Raw genomic sequence first — 25,571 nt, forward strand, 5'->3', positions numbered from 1 at the left:
TCTATGTAGGACAGTGCCAAATGCAAAGTCCAAAAATACTCGATTCACATATATCCCTTATCTCCAGGTTTTACTCACTTCTTCGTAAAAAAAAATAATCAGGTTGGTTTGACAACTTCTGCACTGGCGATCACTTATAATATTATGTTCTGTCACTTACTCCTGTGGATAATCCCCTACAAGCCCCACAATAGATGTAAACTTTACTGCTCTATAAATTACCTGGGAAAGACCTGGAGAATTCATGGAAAATGATCAGTTCTGTGCCAGCTGAATGAGGTCCATGTATGAAGCATCTGATCATTTTGGTTTTATTTCCTAATACAATGAAAAGACATTCTATACATAATGCACACAAGAATAATGAACGGGTAAATCGCTGCCATTAGCTGTACTAATCCCATTGGCTAAACGGAGATATGAGGCAGTAACCAACTCTATGAAGCCAAGGTCTAACCCAAATTGATGAAAAGCAGCAGAAAAAAATCCCATATGGGCCCATGGAAGGTCTGACTCATTGATCCATAGCAATGCATCTATAGACCAACATGATTGGGAGGTGGCTTCAGTTATGAAGATGAAATCCCCAGAATGGCAATGGTAGATACACGCCCTGTATACAAGAAAACACAGAGGTCCAGTCTCAGCATGTTCTGTGACGCTGTACATTGTTCTGCATTAAGACACTGCCACCTTGTGGCCACAAAGTAGAATACACCAGAGCACACATAATTCCCTCCATGAACATTTGGACCGACACCGTGCACATTATATCAATGTTTTGTTGAGTTTTTTGCAGCATATAGTTGTACTTTATAGCAACATAGGAATCCTTATAAAAGCATATAAATTAATCACTATATATGTATACTTTCTGGCATGCACAATAGGAAAATATGTAATTACATAATAATAATAATTTGTATTTCTATAAAGCCAACATATTCCGCAACACTTTACATTTCAGAGGGAGCTTGTACAGAAATAAAGTTTCCTGCACTGGCACAAATGTCAAGTACTACTATAACGAAATGTCAATTACGGATTCATTTGACCTAAAATATACAGCGTTATGGTACTTTAGGTGCAATGCAACTCTGTGGGTGCTTCTAAGCTGCTCAATCATTAACGAGCGTCATAAGTAGCAAAGGTGAATAAACATTTCAGAAAAGCCGCCATAGAGATCTAAAATGGCCAAAGGACAAAAAGTGAATCTAGAAAACGCATATTGGGGTATAGTAAGCGCTAAAAGATGGCAATGGCAACCTCTCCTCTCCAACCCTCCAAACATCCAGCATCTGTGCAGGGAAGCAAAAGCCCCAAGGGGGAGATGATCTCATAATGAGCAATCACCAAACATTGGGGGAGGCTTGTAAGGCCTTATACCACTATCCACACACAAGATCTACGAGGAGCTGAAGGATTTCACGCAGGCCGCGGTCATCAGTCTATTGATTGCTCATTGATTTGGTTTGTATAAAGTAAGGCAATAATACCCTCGGCACCCTAACTACTACAAGAGCAAATCTGCTTAGTTCTGCAGGCAAACACAATGATACCGCCACTTCTTAATTTAATTATAAAAGGCTTTAACCCATGAAGAGAGTGAAATCTACATGCAATAGCACAGATGGAACAGCAACCTCTCCTTCCACAGTGGCACAGGACATCGCTGGACGTACGACGATACTATGTTATCAATGACCAAATACTTTTACAGCCCAGTATACAGTATTTCCGATGCTACATTTCATTAGTACGGAGCATCCACAATAAAGCCTTTTTCCACGCCTTAGGGGGTCACCCATCTGGGCTTGGACCGTCGCACTAAAAAGCTGGGGAATGGCCGGTGAAAATAAGCCAGAACGAACGTGTCTAACCAACTCCCTTTCCCGACTAAGAAAACAAGAAGCGCACACAATGCTTATACTGCAAATCTCTGTTTCCCATTCTTTTTGGTGGGGCCAGTCGACCACCTAATAAGTATGGGGGGTTCCTTTCCCTGTCCTGACAGCAAATCTCAGATGTTGGATTTTAGCTGCCCAATCCTTTCGTTCTCCATGAGATAAGATACTGGCAGAAAAGTCGGGAAACAATTTATTTATCTTCCTCCATTAAAAAACCCATATATGCTCACCTGAGCAATCATGGGCATGGGGAAGGCAAGTGAGGAGAGACAGCCATTACATTTGTGTGACCACCCTTACGTATTCACTCTTAAAATCACTGTTCCCATCTCAAAGGTTGTAACTCAATATGTAGCCGGTGTAATAATAATACTGTTCGCAAAAAACTCCAATTAGAAATGTAGTATAGTTGTCCTGAGTCGCTATGTCTCTTACCTCATGTGCAGACATTGTAGGACCTTAGGTATCCATGGTTACGGCCACTGATAAAGTGACAGCTAGTTGCTAGTGGTTGTAACCATGGCTACCTAAGGTCCTGCAATGCCTGCACATAAGGAAAGAGACATAGCGAATAAAAAATATTATTATTATTATAATACCTACTGCATATTGGGACAGCATCTTGGAGATGGAAATACCCCTTTAAGGCCATCATACACATTAGAATAACGTTAGCCGAATCTGCTGATATCAACAAGCTCAGCCGACAGTCTAAAGTCTATGGACCCCATTAAATGATGTCAGGGGAGATAAGAATTCAACATGTCAACTATTAGGCGGCCAGTCATTTGTTCATGTCTGACAGCATCTTTCTTTCTCATGGAGAACACAGGAGAGCTTGGCGAAGCTGTGTATGTGAGAGTCGGCGAGATACCTGCTCACCGAATCATCGGCCAAACCATTGTTTAGCCGACAGATATCTAACATATATAGGGGCGCTTTAGAAGATGGTTCAGGAGAAGAGAGATCAGGTTTACAGACCAGACAACGAGATCAATCAGAACTCATTTTGCTATGTACTAAAGAACGAAGAAGCCAAACTATGCAACACTTTCAGAGGTGGATGGAATGAAGCGTTTACAAGCACTGCTCTTAAGCTGGCTGGATCACTGGATCTGTCGGGATTTTGTCTCCATGCACTCCCGTGACAATGCAGAGGAAAAGCTGACTGATATAGCATCATGGGAGAGCGCTCCGCTTGGTCCGGTGGTGTAACCATGCCATTGTTCCAAATTCTGATCTTCTGGGGCGCAATGTTCCAAGGCAAACAAGGACCTGGGAGGCAACGGAGCAGTATTCTCATGAAATAAGAACATGAGAGAGACCCTTTTATCGCTGGCTCTAAGATTTGGAAATCTTGCTTTAAGTTTCTTCCTTTTTTGTGCAGGATTAAAAAACAGGTCTGCTTTATTTCTCGTTTCACAGATCCGCGAATATGGCAAAGCTGCAATGCCACATTCATCCTGAGGACGGGTGCAGCGCTAGTAAACATTCTCTTTAAATCTCAGCATGATGCACCACCGGCGCAGACTCAGACTGCAATAACGTGCTCAGTCATTCTGCGGTCTCCGAGGATTCCCTGTAAAGACTAACCGATGCGAAAGCAGCCACGTGTGATTTCATCTTCATCCCCACCCTGCATTCATTAAAAAAATAAGACTGGGTCATGGCCCATTTACAAGTGCATTACATACAGCATGGAGCATTAATTAACGTGGAACTACAAGGAAAAGCAGGTCTTGTACTATAACTAGCTAGAAGTCCCGCAGGCCACAGTTAGGAGATGCAGCATTAGCACAAATAATCCGACCATTCTGTATATATCACCTCATTTATGCCCTCTGCCTACAAACGGTTTTACAAGTGTTTTATTGTGGGTGTGCAAAATTAAGGACTTGTGAGAACCTATTAACATCGTCCTTGATAACAAGCGAGCAGCTTACATGACGCGGATTTTCGAGTCAGAAGGTTCCGTTACCCCCTGCGCCTTCAACGCTTATCCAAATCAGAAGGTCTAAATAATGCAGCGCGCCTACAGAAGCACAGCCATCTATGTAGGTTAATTACATGCGGAGAACAAACAAGGACTGGTAACGAAATAATGACTGGAAGACGACCCCGCGCATGGGAATTGTCCTCAGCAATCCTGGCCGGAAGGATGGGAGAGGAAAGATAAAAAGTCTTCAGACTATTTCACGGTAAAGTAAAAGTATAATAAAAGATACAAAAGTATCAAAGCTGCAAACGTTTCCAATTCATCATTTTTATATCTTTGAATGTGGGAGAAAGCGGCCATGAACGAGGAGGACTCAAAATATCGGGGAAGAAGGCAATGTGAATGGAACTTTTTTATGAAGGGGCAAAAATCAGGAGAAGAAATGGTTTTGACTTCCCTTTAAAGCGGGCCTGCACAACATACGGCCGTGAAGCTGTCCAGCCGGCTCCTTCTTCCCATATTCATGGGGCCGCACAGGCCGAGGAGACATCGGGCACTGGTAAGAACTCCATGGAGGAGCCGAAGATTAAGGCTGTGTGCACACGTCGTCACATTTTTGCTGCCTGGATTCGGCACATAACCTGAAGGTCTTCCTGATGCCAGCAAAGTGAATGAAGGCCCCGAAGTCTCTTGCACACGATGCTTATTTGTGACTTACAGATTTGGTGATTGTCAATTCTGTCAATGTTTTTGCAGCGTTTTTTCACCCATTGACTGCAATGAAGTCAGTGAAAAATGCTATAAAAAAAAACGCAGGTCTAAAAATGATTGCGGACTTGCTGTGTATTTGCTGCTTTTTGCCAGCAGTGAATGCTATAGAGATAAATAATAATAACCTGTTTGGCCTTAATGTCAATATGAGAGTCAAATGGGGCACATTCATATGGTAACTGTTGATTACAGGTGTATGATGGTTATATGCGGCAGTTACCGGATCTGATTTTGCACCTTGATCTGGTCATTTGCTTGCAGCGGCCGAGTTCTCCCATACTTTGGAGCATTATTTGCACACACCCGGCTTACGTTCCTTGGTTTTTATATATACATGATATTCAGTGTCTATTTCCTTGATGCATCACACTACCATCCATTATGTAAATGTTATTTATATTCTAGTCAACATCCAAGAAAGCAAATATGAAGCAACATAGCCATAAAAATAGTCAAATTTTATTAGAACATATATCAAAATACAGAACAACAAGTTTATAAAAACTGGGGTAGAAAATATGCAAAAGAAATAACCACCGTAAGAAAAAATATAAGGCGAATGCCAAATATACAGAAATAATTAATGAAAAAATAATTCATGAAAAAAGTCACCAAATATGATAATCTGCGCGTACCAGACTACTATCAAACATGGCAAAGGCCTATGTCGCGCAAAAGTGAAAAAAGAAGAAAAACCGGCATGCTAATTAGTCCTATCAGACAGTATTCACCTGGAGCATATGCAGTGCAATTAGAAAAATGGAAATCCTCTATAGTAAACCAAAATTGGTTAAAAAATACGCTACAAGAAAGTATATCAAAGTATATGATAGGAAAAACACTCCTAGGAAGACTGGAGCCATCCTCAAAAGAAATCTCCAAAAAATGCTTTCTCCTGCATAGAAGTCAGTGCCCGCAGCAAAAAAACATGGTATTGAACCTATGTCAATGATGTAACCAGATGGCTTAAAAAGTGCATGCAACTGAGCAAAAACCTCTAGGAATGATAGGATAGAGACCCATCTAAGCTCCAACTCATATATGCTAAATGTGCAATGATACAACAAATGGGGAATTAGCGTTTCGCGTGTAGCTTCGTCCAGGGATGAGTGCATGAGTGATGATGCACTCATCCCTGGACGAAGCTACACGCGAAACGCGCGTCGGGTTGCTGCTACCACCGTTAGGTAATTATTATGGCTGCTAATTCCCCATTTGTTGTATCATTGCACATTTAGCATATATGAGTTGGAGCTTAGATGGGTCTCTATCCTATCATTCCTAGAGGTTTTTGCTCAGTTGCATGCACTTTTTAAGCCATCTGGTTACATCATTGACATAGGTTCAATACCATGTTTTTTTGCTGCGGGCACTGACTTCTATGCAGGAGAAAGCATTTTTTGGAGATTTCTTTTGAGGATGGCTCCAGTCTTCCTAGGAGTGTTTTTCCTATCATATACTTTGATATACTTTCTTGTAGCGTATTTTTTAACCAATTTTGGTTTACTATAGAGGATTTCCATTTTTCTAATTGCACTGCATATGCTCCAGGTGAATACTGTCTGATAGGACTAATTAGCATGCCGGTTTTTCTTCTTTTTTCACTTTTGCGCGACATAGGCCTTTGCCATGTTTGATAGTAGTCTGGTACGCGCAGATTATCATATTTGGTGACTTTTTTCATGAATTATTTTTTCATTAATTATTTCTGTATATTTGGCATTCGCCTTATATTTTTTCTTACGGTGGTTATTTCTTTTGCATATTTTCTACCCCAGTTTTTATAAACTTGTTGTTCTGTATTTTGATATATGTTCTAATAAAATTTGACTATTTTTATGGCTATGTTGCTTCATATTTGCTTTCTTGGATGTTGACTATACTATTTTGGAGCATTGCCACTTAACTAGGCAGGCACTTTTCCCTGTTTGATGCATTATTTATATTCTAGGTTTGCATACCTTTTAATCTTATATTTACACCCAATGTGGTGGATTCATTCTGACGTCTTCAGGTATATATGGATGGAATTTTGTTGAAAATTCTAGCTACCATTGAGAACAATGTTTTTATATTGTGCCCTCAGTCTGTTTTTTTTTGCATCCACCACATTCCCCTATTTTCTCTTTTTAAATGGCTTTAATATACATATCCCTTTGAATTGATGTATGAGACCCGGCGACTCTAAAGAGTGGTGACGTCAGTAATGAACGAGGGAAAGTGTCTTTGTTTTATTTCGCTGTGTTTTGTTTAATGTTGTTCTTTTCAGGTCTCCATTCGCTGGACTAGGTCAGAAGCGCGCGGGATATTTATTTATTTATTTTAATAAAGTGGTGAACCAGGGAAAGTGTTTAGGGAGTGTTTATTTAAATTAAAGTCTAAGGGGTAACGTGCAGCCTCTCATACTTCGCTCTGACGAGGGCCAACAGCCCGAACCACGGTGTCTGCAAATTGAGATTCTGATTTCGCACATTGCAAGACTTGTTGACGGGTTGATTGCGACTTGCAGGATCGCTGCTTCCAACAGGTGGCGCTATAGAGTTCAAGTCCTCTTTTTCTCTGAAGAGGCAATTTGCATATTTAGATTAAAGTATTTTTTAGCATTTTGGGAAGAGCCAAGGCAAAGCAGCAGATTAAGAGCATCTAATGTTGTATGCCACCTCTGGGGCAACGGAGGGCTGGAATTTGTAGGCTGGGAAGACGCCTATAACTATGGACCTTCCCAGCCTGATAATATCAGCCCCCAACTGTCTGCTTTACCTTTGCTGGTTATCAAAAATAAGGGAACCCCACATCACTTTCTTAATTTATTTATCATTAATCATAAAAATATGTTTAATAAGCTCCATAGGGTGCAACTTTACAATTATACGTCTATATATTAATCTATATGTCTGGGTGTATCTATAATTTATATTTAAAAACGCTAGAAAACAACGCAGGTGAAAGAACACATGCAAAGACATAAAAAACACGGCAAAAATGCACCTTTTTGCTGATTTGAGAAACAGAAATGCGGCAGAAATTTCAGCATCCAAATACTCAACATGTGCACATACCGTAATTGCCATGCTATTTTAGATGAAGGGGCAAGGGGATTGTTCTGTTACTACGGGGGCACATAATGTGGCTGTTTGGGACATTATGGGGCAATTGCGGGGTATTGTGGAAGGGGCATAGTATAGCGAGAGGCAGTGGACTGGGGACTCGGAAAGGGACAGTCTCAGGGAGATATTGAAACGGGCAGTACGTGAGGGGGACATTATGGAGAGGGGACGTGTGGAGGATATAATGTGTGGAGGGATATTTTGGAAAAAGGCAGTGTGGGATGGTATTTTGGAGAGGGGCAGTGTGTGTGGGGGATATTATAAAGAGCAGAGGGGCAGTGTGCGGGATATTTTGGAGAAGGGCAGTAGTTAGAGAGAAAAGCAGTTTTAGGGAAATATTATAGAGAGGAGCAGTGTGAGGGGATATTTTGTGCAGGAAGCACAGTGAGGGACAATTATAGATTCAGGAGCACAGCATGGGAGATATTTTCATTTATTTGGCAGTATAATGAAACTTTTATTTTTAAGGGCACCATGTCGGGAAGTGCAGCGGAAGATGGAGAAATTGGAAGTCTGGAGAGATGAGCGTCTGTCTCATCAGTACTGTGTTTCCTGTATGGACCACAATCTGATGATGGCTGGTAACAACAACTCCCAGCATCTCCTTACCATTGTTAAGAACATACTGCGACTTGTAGATCAATGCAATACAAAACGTATATGGGGTTGATCTTACATTACAATTGATCACTGTACTAAGCTTGGTGCTGTATACATGTACTGAAGGCGTTTCTGGCACTGCAATCACGTACTGACGGTGGTTTTGGCGCTGTATTCATATACTGACGGTGGTTCTGGTGTTGCATTCATGTCATGATGGTGGATAATAATAATAATAATAATTTTTATTTATATAGCGCCAACATATTCCGCAGCGCTTTACAAATTATAGAGGGGACTTGTACAGACAATAGACATTACAGCATAACAGAAATCACAGTTCAAAATAGATACCAGGAGGAATGAGGGCCCTGCTCGCAAGCTTACAAACTATGAGGAAAAGGGGAGACACGAGAGGTGGATGGATCTGATACTGCATTCATGTACTGATAGTGGTTCTGGTCCTGCACTCATGTGCTCACTGTGGTTCTAATCTTGCACACATGTAGCAATTTATAACATGTTTCATGGCTATATTAAAACTTAAAAAGTGTAAAAAAAACTTAAGAGATTTGAGATTATGAGAAGAATTTGGCAAGTTTCTTTTCTAAAAACCTCAGTTTACGTTAGTGTTTGAATTCACAACAATTTTTTTTTTTTTTTCGCAGAAACTGGGCACAAACTCTCCAAATCCCTCTCAAATTTGTTTCTGGTGATGTATTAACGTACTGATGGTGGTTCTGGTGATGTATTCTAGTAACTACCAAAAATTGCGACCCTTGGGATTAGTTCAGTATGGCAATGTGGCCCTTGGACCAAGAAATGTTGTGCACTCCTGCTCTAAAGGGATCTGAGTCATATGGAATATTTCAAGTCCAGCTGAGTACCGTATTTTCCGGCGTATAAGACGACTTTTTAACCCCTGAAAATCATCTCAAAAGTCGGGGGTCGTCTTATACGCGGGGTACGGAGTGTGCAGGGAGCGGTCCTGTATGATCCATATTCATGTAAAAAAAAGAATAAAAATAAAAAATATGGGATATACTTACCCTCCGATGGCCCGTGGCTCTCTGCGGTGCAAGCGGCGGCCTCCGTTCCTAAGCATGCAGTGAGTGAAAGACCTTCGATGACGTCGCGGTCACGTGAGCGGTCAGGTGACCGCGACGTCATCGAAGGTCCTTCACAAACTGCATCCTTAGGAACGGAGGCCGCCGCTTGCACCGCTGAGAGCCACCGGACGTCAGAGGATAAGTATATCCCATATTTTTTATTTTTATTCTTTTTTTTTTTTACATGAATATGGATTCCAGGGCCTGAAGGACAGTCTTCTCTCCTCCAGATCCTGGGAACCATCTGAACCGCACGCGCCGTATAAGATGACTGGGAGTATAAGATGACCCCCGTCTTATACGGCGGGTATATCCCAAATTCCATATTTTATATCGAAAAGTTGGGGGTCGTCTTATACGCCCAGTCGTCTTATACACCAGAGAATACGGTAAATACGCTGCCAGGTTTCCTCTTCTGGGATTCACTTCCAAAGTCCCCTGATTACGTGGAGGGAATGTGATCCACAAATATGGCAGAGCTCTAGGACTTATGGTACATGGTATATAAATATTACCATTAAGAGGTTACCGTATATTCTGTTCATGTCGTACTACTACACTGGCAGATTCTGCCCTTTCCTTGGCGCGCACGGTACCTTTGCATCCCTGTTTTTGGCATTTTAGTCCCAAGAACGAGCAAGCAGTGCAAGGTTACTAAAATTGCATTAAGTAAACCCGCTATATGCAGCATGTACGACCCCACAGAGCAAAATGCAGATCCGCACCCTAACAGGAGCATTCCGCAGTTTTCACCCCACCTCCCCTATTCTGTAATCATGGTTGCCTTTGTAATCTTCCCAAGCAGTGAAGTGTGCACCAAGTGCTGAATGCAGAAAGCCATTAATTAAAGGGATTTTCTCATGAAAAATACCGCAGTTAAACACTTTGCACAATTCCCATTTATGTCACAACCACCAATGCCTGAAGTCCCGGTGGTCAGAGCTCCTCGGATCAGATTATGTCAAGTCTAATGTCATATGATACCAAGGTGGAAGACTTCTCAAAGCTGAATATAGATTTAAATCTACTCATTTCCTAGGGGTACAACAAGGCTGAGCAGCTTTCCTGCAGAGCTCTCCCATCTACACAAACGCAGTTTTCTTAGTGTTAGTCTCTGCTCGCTTTCTGTCACACGTTGGTTAACATGCGCTTGATTCCTCCGCACCTTATCAAACACCTCCCTCACATGACAATGGCACAGAAATATACGCTGAGTGCTAAAAATACAGCATGGCGGCACATCCTCACAAATCATATATTACATATATTACATGGCTTAAAGGGGATTGATCAGTCAGTGCATTTCCAGGATCGTCTTACCTTGTCGCCCTTCACTTGGCTTCGGCTGAACTTCTTCCACACATTCTGCAGGAAACCATCCAACGTGCCCCCTGGCATTGCCTTCCCAGAATCCGCCTTCTCCAATGCTTAAAACTGCAAACAGATTGAAAACCTTTGAGTAACTTCTTAAAGAAAAAAAACCAAACATTACACAAAAGCTGGCTAAGATCAAGGCAAAGACGTACATATTAATCTGGTAGAGGAGAGACTTCGCCACTTACACGTAAGCCCAGATGTCAGCGGGATGTTCATTTTGGATCTTTCATTTTTAAAGGATCAGGTTCCCACATGGGGACAGAAGAGAGCGACTAGGCAGGGAAAGCCATTTATTTTATTTATTTTATTATTAAAAATTAATAGTAACACTCCAGAATAAAAACAATGAACAGAAACCCTGCAGTAAGTAAATAGGTAGCAGTAATACATGTAAAAAAAAAAACATATTGTACCTTATTGACATTTATTTTTTATAAAAAAAAACGCATAAAAGCCATCCCGCCGCGACAAGGTGCACCCAATCAGGATGGTCCTTAACAGTAGTAAATACAGGATACACAAGATCCTATATGTCCACAGCCGAAATGTGAAAACTTCACAATTATGGCGGCAATCAAGAGATAAAATAGAAACGACGTTGATGTCTTGACTGATACAATTGTTGAACGTTATTCCTCAAAACTGTGAATTCAGACCCATGAGAATAACATTTCAATTCCAGAATGTCACAGGGGCGGGATGTCACACTAAACACAAATCACGTGGTAGAAATCAGTGCTGATCTCCATATTGATGGTGTAAAATCTCTCATCTATTCCGAATGATCACAATCCCATTAATTCACCTTCTATCACTACAATGAGATTGGCTAATGAACGACGTGCTCTGCTTTGCACATAATCTGGATCATATGTACAGTGGGTACGGAAAGTATTCAGACCCCTTTAAATTTTTGACTGTCTCATTGCAGCCATTTGGTACATTCAAAAAAAGTTCATTTTTTTCTCATTAATGTTCACTCTGCACCCCATCTTGACTGAAAAAAACTGAAATGTAGAAATTTTTGCAAATTTATTAAAAAAGAAAAACTGAAATATCACATGGTCATAAGTATTCAGACCCTTTGTTCAGACACTCAAAGTTAAGTCACATGCTGTCCATTTCCTTGTGATCCTCCTTGAGATGGTTCTACTCCTTCATTAGAGCCCAGCTGTGTGTAATTAAACTGATAGGACTTGATTTGGAAAGGCACACACCTGTCTATATAAGGCCTCACAGCTCACAGTGCATGTCAGACCAAATAAGAATCATGAGGTCAAAGAAACTGGCCAAGGAGCTCAGAGACAGAATTGTGGCAAGGTTCAGATCTGGCCAAGGTTACAACAGAATTTTTGCAGTACTCAAGGTTCCTAAGAGCACAGTGGCCTCCATAATCCTTAAATGGAAGAAGTTTGGGATCACCAGAAGTCTTCCTAGACCAGGCCATCTAGCCAAACTGAGCAATCGTGGGAGAAGAGCCTTGGTGAGAGAGGTGAAGAAGAACCCCAAGATCACTGTGGCTGAGCTCCAGAGATGCAGTAGGGAGATGGAAGAAAGTTCCACAAAGTCACCTATCACTGCAGCCCTCCACCAGTCGGGCTTTCATGGCAGAGTGGCCCGACGGAGGCCTCTCCTCAGTGCAAGACATATGAAAGCCGCATAGAGTTTGCATTTGCAAAAAAAAAAAAAACCATATGAAGGACTTCCAGACTATGAGAAATAAGATTCTCTGGTCTGATGAGACGAAGATAGACCTTTTTGGTGATAATTCTAAGCGGTATGTGTGGACAAAACCAGGCACTGCTCATCACCTGCCCAATACAATCCCAACAGTGAAACATGGTGGAGGCAGCATCATGCCATGGGGGTGTTTTTCACCTGCAGGGACAGGACGACTGGTTGTCTTTGAAGGAAACATGAATGCAGCCAAGTGCAGATATATCCTGGATGAAAACCTCTTCCAGAGTTCTCTGGACCTCAGACTTGGCCGAAGGTTCACCTTCCAACAAGACAATGACCCTAAGCACACAGCTAAAATAACAAAGGAGCGGCTTCAGAACAACTCTGTGACCATTCCTGACCGGCCCAGCCAGAGCCCTGACCTAAACCCAATGGAGCATCTCTGGAGAGACCTGAAAATGGCGTCCACCAACATTCACCATCCAACCTGACGGAACTGGAGAGGATCTGCAAGGAAGAATGGCCGAGGATCCCCAAATCCAGGTGTGAAAAACTTGTTGAATCATTCCCAAGAAGACTCATGGCTGTACTAGGTCAAAAGGTGCTTCTCCTCAATACTGAGCAAAGGGGCTGAAGACTTATGACCATGTGATATTTCAGTTTTTCTTTTTTAATACATTTGCAAAAATTTCTACATTTCGGTTTTCTTTTCAGTCAAGATGGGGTGCAGAATGTACATGTCAGGATTCATTTTTTGGATTTGTGGCAGATCTGGTTTATGGAGTTAAACCTTTTTTCCTTTTTAACTATTGGGAGTTAATGTCAGTTTTTCCCCTGCTGGCAAGCTGGTGTAATTGCATTGCTGCTAGTTCTGCTGATGTGGTTGGTGACCACTCCCACCATCCTTTAAAAGGTCACCTGATGCATCAGTTGACTGTCAGTGTTAGGGCAATCTGCGGTGACCAAGCTGCAGTAAGGAACTCTCTGGGTGCAGTGGTGCTTCTGCTGAGTTCGCTTATCTGGTGCCTTTATTCTGCTGTGCGGTGCCTTGCAGCAGAGAAAGCAAAGTGTGAAATTTTATTACCTTGTCCCTTTGGTGTTTGTCACTTCCCCCTGTGTTTATTACCTGCAGAGGTGAGGCTAGTGCTCCTTGCCGGCCAGTGCACTAGCCAGGGCAGATATACTGTAGGTGACAACTAGGTACCAGGTATCCTAATGGCGGCGGGAGGAAGGACCCATATAGGGCGTTAGGGGAGTGCAGGGACAGGCTCAGGCTTGAGCTCAGGTGGTGACCATCCCTCATTGCCTATTGGTAGGGCCTTCCTCCTCCCTTATTCCATCCCCGTTGTGCCATTAGCTGACCAACCATCCGTTGGGTCGTGTCACACCGTGATACTCACCTCGTGACAGTACATAAATGAGGAAAAAAAATGAACGTTTCTGAATTTACCAAATGGCTACAAAGAAACAGAGTGAATACTTTCCGTACCAATACAAACCGGAGGCTAATTATACGTCGCTTATTGACAGTCCAGGGTGTTCTGGTGCTAATTACTAAGTCAGTGATATTTTTATATATCCAAGCTCCACACTAATAGCGGCTTCTATAGGAATCTCTGTTGTACATGTATTGTTAAACCTCTCCGTGAAAGGAACAAATTTAGAAAAATAATAATACCTAGGTCAAATGCAAAAACAAAAATAACCCAATCGAAGAGGTTATCTTATGATAACTCGATATGTGGTTAATACTGAAACAAACAATTACCTCTGCATGTCATATATCTCGAACAACATTCATCATCTATTCACAGAAATGGTAATAAATCCATGATCTCTTGGGGTCCGACCACAAGACTCTCCAGCCATCTGTAGTATAAGAATGGAGCGATAGTTTGCTCCATTCACTTCTACGCATCTATGGCACATGCATGACCACCGCTCCCATGGTCAGTGAAAGCAAAGGTAGTCAATAGGAGTTGAACAAAAAGATTTGCAGGACACTGGCCCGGGGGCCACATCGGTAGTCAATGACTGACGGACAAGGGCCGGCTCCTTCTCTCATTAGTAAGCCCAGCACGATGTCATGAGTGTGTCATGCTACAACAATGACATAATGCCGGGCCTACTAGTAAGAAGAAGTGCCAGTGATGCCGGCAGATAGGAGAAGGTTTGCAGGACACTGGTCCGGTGGCCACATCGGTAGTCAATGACTGACGGACAAGGGCCGGCTCCTTCTCTCATTAGTAAGCCCAGCACGATGTCATGAGTGCGTCATGCTACAACAATGACATAATGCCGGGCCTACTCGTAAGAAGAAGCGCCAGTGATGCCGGCAGATAGGAGAAGGTTTGCAGGGCTCTGGTCCAGTGGCCACATCGGTAGTCAATGACTGACGGACAAGGGCCGGCTCCTTCTCTCATTAGTAAGCCCAGCACGATGTCATAAGTGCGTCATGCTACAACAATGACATAATGTCAGGCCTACTAGTAAGAAGAGGCGCCAGTGATGCCGGCAGATAGGACAAGGTTTGCAGGGCTCTGGTCCAGTGGCCCCAGACTACCAATGCCGCCACTGGTCCACGGTCCTACAAATCTTATTGCTCAACTCTAGCAGAAAAGTTTCTATACCACAACCTTATTCATATGAGAAACACAAGACCCTCATTGCCTTGATAGGGGAGATTCCCGAAAGTCGGAGCCCACAATCATGCATTTATAACGCATCCTGAGGATTACCAATAAAGCCGAAGTGCTTTAGAATAAACTACTTCTTGAAATTTTGTGCATAGTATAATTCGCCTCTCTTCTATGGCTTACAGAACATTTCTTGACATTGCGTTGTAGGGGTTTACTACATTGACATCAAGCCTGAACATTTAAAAAATATACAGTTAGGTCCATATATATTTGGACAAAGACAACATTTTTCTAATTTCGGTTACAGACATTACCACAATGAATTTTAAACAAAACAATTCAGATGCAGTTGAAGTTCAGACGCTCGGCTTTCATTTGAGGGTATCCACATTAAAATTGGATGAAGGGTTTAGGATTTTCAGCTGCTTAACATGTGCCACCCTACTTTTAAAGGGACCATAAGTAATTGGACAATTGACTCCAAGGCTATTTCATAGACAGGTGTGGGCAATCCCTTCGTTATGTCATTCTCAATTAAGCAGATAAAAGGCCTGGAGTTGATTTGAGGTGTGGTTCTTGCATTTGGAAGGTTTTGCTGTGAAGTAAACATGCGGTCAAAGGAGCTCTCCATACAGGTGAAACAAGCCATCCTTAAGCTGCAAAAACAGAAAAAAAAACATCCGAGAAATTGCTGCAATATTAGGAGTGGCAAAATCTACAGTTTGGTACATCCTGAGAAAGAAAGAAAGCACTGGTGAACTCATTAATGCAAAAAGACCTGGGCGCCCACGGAAGACAACAGTGGTGGATGATCGCAGAATAATCTCCATGGTGAAGAGAAACCCCTTCACAACAGCCAACCAAGTGACCAACACTCTCCAGGGGGTAGGCGTATCAATATCCAAATCTACCATAAAGAGAAGACTGCATGAAAGTAAATACAGAGGGTTCACTGCACGGTGCAAGCCACTCATAAGCATCAAGAATAAAAAGGCTAGACTGGACTTTACTAAAAAACATCTAAAAAAGCCAGCACAGTTCTGGAAGAACATTCTTTGGACAGATGAAACCAAGATCAACCTCTATCAGAATGATGGAAAGAGAAAAGTATGGTTGAAGGCGCGGTCCAGCTCTTGATCCAAAGCATACCACATCATCTGTAAAACACGGCTGAGGCAGTGTGATGGCTTGGGCATGCATGGCTGCCAGTGGCACTGGGTCACTAGTGATTATTGATGATGTGACACAGGACAGAAGCAGCCGAATGAATTCTGAGGTATTCAGAGCCGCCATACTGTGTACTCAGATCCAGCCAAGTGCAGCAAAACTGATTGGTCGTCATTTCATACAACAGATGGACAATGACCCAAAACATAAAGCCAAAGCAACCCAGGAGTTTGTTAAAGCAAAGAAGTGGAATATTCTTGAATGGCCAAGTCAGTCACCTGATCTCAACCCAATTGAGCAGCATTTCACTTGTTAAAGACTAAACTTCAGACAGAAAGGCCCACAAACAACCAGCAACTGAAAACCACAGTAGTGAAGGCCTGGCCGAGCATCAAAATGGAGGAAACACAGCGTCTGGTGATGTCCATGAGTTCAAGACTTCAGGCAGTCATTGCCAACAAAGGGTTTTCAACCAAGTACTAAAAATGAACATTTTAGTTAAAATTATTGAATCTGTCCAATTACTTTTGGTCCCTTTAAAAACAGGGTGGCACATGTTGAGGAGCTGAAACTCCTAAACCCTTCATCCAATTTTAATGTGGATACCCTCAAATGAAAGCTGAAAGACTGAACTTCAACTGTATCTGAATTGTTTTGTCTAAAATTTATTGTGGTAATATCTATAACCAAAATTAGAAAAATGTTGTCTCTGTCCAAATATATATGGACCTAACTGTATACCGTATATATATATTGTAGAAACCTATTTTAAGTCACGGCTGTGTGCTTTCACAATGCAACTTGCTCCTTCCAATATCTACTTGATTTTATAAATATGTTAGGGAAGAGGACTCAATTAATAGAGAACCCCTCCTAGGATTAGAGGCCTACTAGTGGATATGGAGAGGAGAAGGCATGTAGCCTTATAGCAATATACATTTGTTCCCAAGCCTAATGAGCCTCATAAAGTAAAGTATCGCCCCACGGCCGGCCGTTCTCACATTCCAGCTGTTACTTATCTCAGTGCAGGTGACATAAGAGAAGCCACAATCTTCATCTGCAGTAACTGGGGCCCATTACTGCACTAACTACAACCGACGAGGTCCATACCTAATCACAGGACGTGGACATGCTTCCCTCTCTTTAGCAGAACCATCCCCTGCAGTCTGATGCTGTCTGGTACAGAGCTGTGCAGCATGCTAATCACTAGGACTAATCGCCTTCATTATCTTTGCACGGATAGCGAGTTTTCAATCAGTTCCGCCATGTTTTCCGATTCAAACAATGGGATAATTTTAGAATTTCTACGCAATGGGAGAGGCGATTAAAACTTTCTTGAAGAAGCCATTTATCAAGTGAATGTGTTTTAAACTAAAAGATGCCAATAAATAAGCTTCAGGAAAAATAGCGACTCAGTGAGTAGGCCGGCACCTGAAAATTGTCTCGTGCACACTAAAGCTTGCAGTTACATTTTTTTTTCAGCAGATTCTCTCCAAAATGCGATTTAATATCTATTTTATTTATTTAAAAAAAACTGCTTCAAAAGCTTTTCGAAAACTTTTCCACTTTATTTATGGGATATGTACCTTGCTATTCATGAGGAGTTTTTCAAACTTTTTTTTTTCTAAAAAGGTTTTTAACCCTTTTCTGACCTTGGACGGGATAGTAGGTCAGATCCCCTGCTTTGATGAAGGGCTCCGCGGTGAGCCTGCACCAAAGCCGGGACATGTCAGCTGTTTTGAACAGCTGACATGTGCCCGTAATAGGCGCGGGCAGAATCGCGATCTGCCCGCACCTATTAACTAGTTAAATGCCGGAAATGACGGCATCGCTGACCCCGTCACATGATCGGGGGTCGGCGATGCATCTCCATTGTAACCATAGAGGTCCTTGAGACCTCTATGGTTACTGATCGCCGGTGGCTGTGAGCGCCACCCTGTGGTCGGTGCTCACAGCACACCTGCATTTCTGCTACATAGCAGCGATCAGCAGATCGCTGCTATGTAGCAGAGGCGATCGAGTTGTGCCTGCTTCTAGCCTCCCATGGAGGCTATTGAAGCATGGCAAAAGTAAAAAAAAAAAGTTGAAAAAAATGTTAAAAAAAATTAAAAAAAAATAAAAATTTAAATCACCCCCCTTTCGCCCCAATCAAAATAAATCAATAAAAAAAATATCAAATCTACACATATTTGGTATCGCCGCGCTCAGAATCGCCCGATCTATCAATTTAAAAAAAGCATTAACCTGATCGCTAAACAGCGTAGCGGCAAAAAAATTCGAAACACCAGAATTACGTTTTTTTGGTCGCCGCGACATTGCATTAAAATGCAATAACGGGCGATTAAAAGAACGTATCTGCACCAAAATGCTATCATTAAAAACGTCATCTCGGCACGCAAAAAATAAGCCCTAAACCGACCCCAGATCACGAAAAATAGAGACGCTACGAGTATCGGAAAATGGCGCAATTTTTTTTTTTTTTTAGCAAAGTTTGGAATTTTTTTTCACCACTTAGATAAAAAATAACCTAGTCATGTTAGGTGTCTACGAACTCGTACTGACCTGGAGAATCATAATGTCAGGTCAGTTTTAGCATTTAGTGAACCTAGCAAAAAAGCCAAACAAAAAACAAGTGTGGGACTGCACTTTTTTTTTTTGCAATTTCACCGCACTTGGAATTTTTTTCCCGTTTTCTAGTACACGACATGCTAAAACCAATGATGTCGTTCAAAAGTACAACTCGTCCTGCAAAAAAATAAGCCCTCACATGGCCAAATTGACGGAAAAATAAAAAAGTTATGGCTCTGGGAAGGAGGGGAGTGAAAAACGAACACGGAAAAACGAAAAAATCCCACGGTCACGAAGGGGTTAAAAATGACTAGTGTGGGGGTTGTATATGGTCCTAAATGAAACCCCTCCGAACTGGGCACTGTCCAATCAAAAGGCTGCAAAGAACAGTTCAGGTAAAAAAAACTATTCTAAAGTTGCTTCAGTAAACACTTCAGGAAAAGAAAACCTTCTCCAAATTTCCCCAAAGGAGAGTTCCTGAAGCAGCTTCTGCTTGAAACACTATTTTTTTTTAACTATGCAAAAAACCTGTGTGCATTCAGCTTTAGGTATGTGCACATGAAGTTTTCTTTTAATGCAGATAAAACCTACAAGTTTATTAATGGAAACAACTTCAGGAAACGCTTCTTTGCAGAGTTTATGGGTGTGAATACTTTTCTGCCCAATGATGACAAAAGTATTCTCAGAGTGATACCTTTATGTAGAGAATACTTTTGTCATCATTGGGCAGAAAAGTATCCACATCGATTTTTCTGGCTAACACGGTACCACAATATAATTAATTTGTTATTGTACATCAGAGTTTTTGGAGACATTTTGCCTTTCCTAAAGTGGCTGAAGAGTTTTGGAAGAGTTATTTTCCTGAATCGTTTATTCTATAGCTTTCTGATTGGACATTTCCTATTTTTGAGAAGATTCCATCAGGAGCCGCTTCAAAGAACTGACTTGCACTTCCTTTTCTTTCCAACAGATGTTTTACAAAATCTGAAAAGGAAAAATGCTAAAAAAGACTGAGCATATAAACAGCAAAGTGGTTTTACAACAGAAATGTAAAGGAAGAGTCTTTTAAGCATTAATCGAGTATATTTCAAGCATTTTTTGGAGCCTCAAAAACCTGTGTGTGCACATAATCTTTCTACAGGGTTCTTAGCCGACGTAACTAAATCAATTTATTTTCTAATATTCTAAGATTGCTCAAAGCAGTCAACCCCATTAATAAACTTTCCATATTTTAGTTAGCAGGTTGGGTTTTGCAATGCCTCAAAAGTAACTTGAGTGGCTTTGTGGGTTAATCATCTAGGATTGCTGGATTTTGTAGGAAGGAATTCTTATAAATTGAATTTATGGCCATAACTGCAATGCTAGAAAGCATAAAAGCGTCGCTGGGGTCAGATAAGGGAGCCATCTACACTCAGACGCAAGGTATGGTCTGTCGTCACTGGGGATAATGGATGGAGCAATGAAGTAGTGATCGCTGTTGATGATGGGAGGGTAATGTCAAACACCTTAGTTGCTGTGTTTGTTATTGACTGCGGTGTCTAAAAGGTTAAACTGACAACATTTTAGCTCTCTTTGATCACAACAGTTGTGGAAGGAGCGGAGCTGTGTCTCACAGTCACACTTTGGTCACACTCTTGTGGGTACTGTACACTGGGCACTACCCCTGAGATCCCAATAACAGGATAAATCACCCATCAGTGACAAATGTATGCTTTAGTCAGTGTCACGGCATCAGATTCTGTTCAGAAGTAACAAAAACAATAGCGAAAAGAAAAATAACACTAAGTTGTCAATTTAATCATACTGTACAATTCCAGAAGGAATAACAATACAATGAGGCGTTCTGAGATAAGACGCTCAAGAATTGTTATTTCATGGGGAATGTAAGTGGTCACTGTCATGTTAGTAAAGTTCACCGCTCCCTTTAAGAGCGCCTCTCCATTGCCAGAGCCGCCGCCTCTCCAATCGCCAGAGCCGCCTCTCCATCGCCAGAGCCGCCGCCTCTCCAATCGCCAGAGCCGCGGCCTCTCCATCGCCAGAGCCGCCGCCTCTCCAATCGCCAGAGCCGCCGCCTCTCCAATCGCCAGAGCCGCCTCTCCATCGCCAGAGCCGCCGCCTCTCCAATCGCCAGAGCCGCCGCCTCTCCACTGCCAGAGCCGCCGCCTCTCCATCGCCAGATCCGCCGCCTCTCCAATCGCCAGAGCCGCCGCCTCTCCACTGCCAGAGCCGCCGCCTCTCCACTGCCAGAGCCGCCGCCTCTCCATCGCCAGAGCCGCCGCCCCTCCATCGCCAGAGCCGCCGCCTCTCCAATCGCCAGAGCCGCCGCCTCTCCAAGTGCCAGAGCCGCCGCCTCTCCAATCGCCAGAGCCGCCGCCTCTCTATCGCCAGAGCCGCCGCCTCTCCAATCGCCAGAGCCGCCTCTCCATCGCCAGAGCCGCCGCCTCTCCAATCGCCAGAGCCACCGCCTCTCCAATCGCCAGAGCCGCCGCCTCTCCAATCGCCAGAGCCGCCGCCTCTCCATCGCCAGAGCCTCTCCATCGCCATAGCCGCCGCCTCTCCATCGCCGCCGCCTCACCCCTACCTTCTGCCTCTTCCCCACTATCCCATAGAATGTAAGTCCACAAGGACAGGGTCCTCTCCCCTCTGTACCAGTCTGTCACTGTAAACTTGATTACTGTAAACGATATCTATAACCCTGTATGTAACCCCTTTCTCATGTACAGCACCATGGAATTAATGGTGCTATATAAATAAATAATACTTATAAAATAATAATAATAAGATGACTCCAGGGTACTGCCCAAGTGGTCAGTCCACCATTGACCCCAGGCAACCTGAAGACTTCAAGGTGACAGGAAAACAGAGGCAATACAAATGTCCAACGTGTGCCTATATAGGAATCAGAAGTCTTACAGGAAGGAAAGGAATAGGAAAGTTTTTGGTAAAACAAGTCACGAAAAATGTAGAAAATGAAATCTGAAGTAACAATGAAATATCTTCCGTTTTACGTGTTGGGCTGCCCGGAGTCTTCAGGCAGGTTACTTTTCTCAGATCCCGTCATTTTACAATGTAACTGATGGCCTGTTAATCAAACAGTACACTTCACTTCATTAATCAAGCCCTAATCTGCCAAAGCCATCTGCTCAACAAAAAAAGGGAAAAAAAATACATCAAGCCTCATCTTTTCTCATTTCCTTTCCAAACCCCTCATTGAACACGACAGACAGCTCTGATGTCTATGGCAGCACCAGTTACATATGATGCCATGCGACAGCGGGGGTGAGAAAGAAAGCACAAGACCTGGAGGGCAGCTGTGCGGTGTGGGCTGCCCGCGCCGGAGAAATATTGTGCCCCCTAACCCAGCAATAAAACTCAGTGTTCCCTTAAAACTATAAAATTAGACTATTTTTTTATATGCTCGTGTGAACGAACCTTTCTTAAAAGCAGCGATTGTAATAGGATGAGTGTCCAAAAAAGGATTAATGAGTTCTACAGAACACCGGTGGTGGTTTATTAGCCTTTATATATCTCACCTCTTATCCTGTCGCCCTTGTGGAGTGGAATCTCGCCTTCTCCTTGAGGTTGATATGGCTTTACCACAATAAAATGCCTCCCAGGTAATGCACTGTACAGCTTGCGCTTTGGACCTTGGTAATCCACAGCAGTGGCCACCTCCTTGTTGGGACCAGGACTGAAAAATAGAAAAAAAAGATAATCAGAAATATATTAGACCTCCAGCATGACATTATGTTCTGAGGTGTTGGGAAATAACTAAAATGTATTGAGGTGTTATTCATTGTACAGGAGGAGGAGGTGAGCTGTGACACTACCTATTGTGAATGGTGGATCCTGTGTTATCTACTGTATATAGAGGTGTTATCAGTCATTGTACAGGAGGAGGAGGTGAGCTGTGACATCACCTATTGTGAATGGTGGATCCTGTGTTATCTACTGTATATAGAGGTGTTATCAGTCATTATACAGGAGGAGGAGGTGAGCTGTGACATCACCTATTGTGAATGGTGGATCCTGTGTTATCTACTGTATATAGAGGTGTTATCAGTCATTGTACAGGAAGGGGTGAGCTGTGACATCACCTATTGTGAATGGTGGATCCTGTGTTATCTACTGTATATAGAGGTGCTATCAGTCATTGTACAGGAGGAGGAGGCGAGCTGTGACATTACCTATTGTGAATGGTGGATCCTGTGTTGTCTACTGTATATAGAGGTGTTATCAGTCATTGTACAGGAGGAGGAGGTGAGCTGTGGCATCACCTATTGTGAATGGTGGATCCTGTGTTATCTACTGTATATAGAGGTGTTATCAATCATTGCACAGGAGGGGGAGGTAAGATGTGACATCACCTATTGTGAATGGTGGATCCTGTGTTATCTACTGTATATAGAGGTGTTATCAGTCAGTGTACAGGAGGAGGAAGTGAGCTGTGACGTCGCCTATTGTGAATGGTGGATCCTGTGTTATCTACTGTATATAGAGGTGTTATCAGTCATTGTACAGGAGGAGGAGGTGAGCTGTGACATCACCTATTGTGAATGGAGGATCCTGTGTTATCTGCTGTATATAGAGGTGTTATTAGTCATTACACAGGAGGAGGTGAGCTGTGACATCATGTATTGTGTACGGTGGATCCTGTATTATCTACTGTATATAGAGGTGTTGTCAGTCATTGTACAGGACACCTATTGTGAATGGTGGATCCTGTGTTATCTCCTGTATATAGAGGTGTTATCAGTCATTGTACAGGAGGAGGAGGAGGTGAGCTGTGACATCACCTCTTGTGAATGGTGGATTCTGTGTTATCTACTGTATATAAAGGTGTTATCAGTCATTGTACAGGAGGAGGAGGAGGTGAGCTGTGACATCACCTACTGTGAATGGTGGATCCTGTGTTATCTACTGTATATAGAGGTGTTATCAGTCATTGTACAGGAGGAGGAGGTGAGCTGTGACATCACCTATTGAGAATGATGGATCCTGTGTTATCTACTGTATATAGAGGTGTTATCAGTCATTGTACAGGAGGGGAAGGTGAGCTGTGACATCACCTCTTGTGAATGGTGGATCCGCTGTTATCTACGGTATACAGAGCTGTTATAATTGTACAGGAGGCGGTGAGCAGTGACATCTAGTGTATATAGTGGATCCAGTATTATCTATATATAGGTATATAGCAATCACCTCATGATTATCACTGACAGGATTTCAGAGAAGTTATCCAGGATAAAAGGAAGCATCAGCCTATTATTAGAATCAGAGTAAAAACTGCAAGATTTTGGAGTTTCTTTTAATATAGAAATGAAAAAATAAAAAATGAAAACTACTAAGTATGTGCAAAAAAATGTGTTTACCACAACAATGTGTTAAAAACAGTAGGTCCTTTTGTAAGGACACATTTACTTCGTATACACAAGTTCTCATGCTGAACTATGTGCAATAACAGAGCAGATAGAAGGAAGGAGCCATCGATTCCGTACAAGAAGTCATGGCAGACTTCGCTCATCTGTCGCGTTCTCATGAATACGGTTATAGCCCATGAACGGCGGCTCCACATGTAACTCAGAATGAAATCTGCATATATTTACTAGAACTAGTCCTGCCAGTCAATTCATATCGCCAGACGCAGAATACGTAAAGAGGATCATTCCTTCCAAGTTAACGGCAAATACATATCAACTAGGAGGAAGAATTTACTTTCAATTAATTTTTTAATAAATATTCAGTGAAGCATGAGCACAATGTCGGTGCCACCGAGAACTAGCAGCTTATTAATAATTACACCGAAAAGAAGAATAAGACGGAGCGGTTACAGTGAGAGTGGGTGAAGATGGACCTCGCCGGCAGATCGACCCCATTCCCCTGAATAGAGCGGAGCTGTAATGTCAGACACAACCACTGGACAGGTGTGGCGCTGTTTTTGTCAGAAGGAAGTTCTGTTTTACAAACGATTTAAAGGTGTATCTTGTTTAGAAGTCCATGCATTACACAGATATATACAGACTATACTAGCAAAAGGGGATTATAAAGGAGTGGACAACCCCTTTAGAAAGTGACAACCAATATTATGGGCAGCTACCGACCACCGACGTTACCACAGGGCCAGGGTCCTCCTAACCTTTTATTGCACAACTTTCCTCTGTGAACTAGAAATTCAGCAGAATAAGCAGCAGAAAATCTGAGAACTGCAGTGGAAAACCCAGAAATGCAGCTTTTTTTGCACATTACAATGCAAATCTAAAGCGACATCTGCAGCATAAATTAAAAATCTGTAACATATTATTTGGAATTGAGAGTCCTCAATGGTTGATACCTTTTAATGGCTAACTGAAAAGATGGTAACAAATTGCAAGCTTTCGGGACTACTCAGGCCTCTTCATCAGGCAGAGACTAATACAATATCTGAAGAATCACATATTTATACGCAGCACAACACAGGGCTGTCATGGAGAGTGATAAACAGTGGTGTCCATAATTGGAACAGTTCTTAGATAAGGAGTGAATGTTTTATTGTCCTCTGATTGGGGACTGGTTCTGTGTTATGATGTCCCATAAGGTTACATTCCTTAATTGATGTAAAAAGACATAAATTCATGAGACACATTCATTCCAGCACTAAGTGTGTCAAAGGTTGTCATAAGTTTATACTCCCAGATTCTCCTGTCTCTCTGAGATCTGAAGTTGCCTTTCAA

General features: G+C 42.4%; 1 protein-coding gene across 11 annotated transcripts in view; it reads right to left on the minus strand.

Moving 5' to 3' along the window:
• Positions 1 to 25,571, minus strand: part of SHANK2 (SH3 and multiple ankyrin repeat domains 2) — a 528,042-nt gene that overhangs the window by 245,581 nt on the left and 256,890 nt on the right. For all 11 annotated transcript variants that reach the window (XM_069738610.1, XM_069738617.1, XM_069738616.1 and 8 more), the window contains 2 exons: positions 22,395 to 22,552; positions 10,751 to 10,864 (listed from right to left, as the gene is read on the minus strand). In XM_069738610.1, the coding sequence (XP_069594711.1) occupies positions 10,751 to 10,864; positions 22,395 to 22,552 (272 nt within the window). The remainder of the gene's footprint in view (positions 1 to 10,750; positions 10,865 to 22,394; positions 22,553 to 25,571) is intronic.

Source organism: Ranitomeya imitator, chromosome 9 (assembly GCF_032444005.1).
Source record: "Ranitomeya imitator isolate aRanImi1 chromosome 9, aRanImi1.pri, whole genome shotgun sequence".
Classification (NCBI taxonomy): Eukaryota; Metazoa; Chordata; class Amphibia; order Anura; family Dendrobatidae; genus Ranitomeya; species Ranitomeya imitator.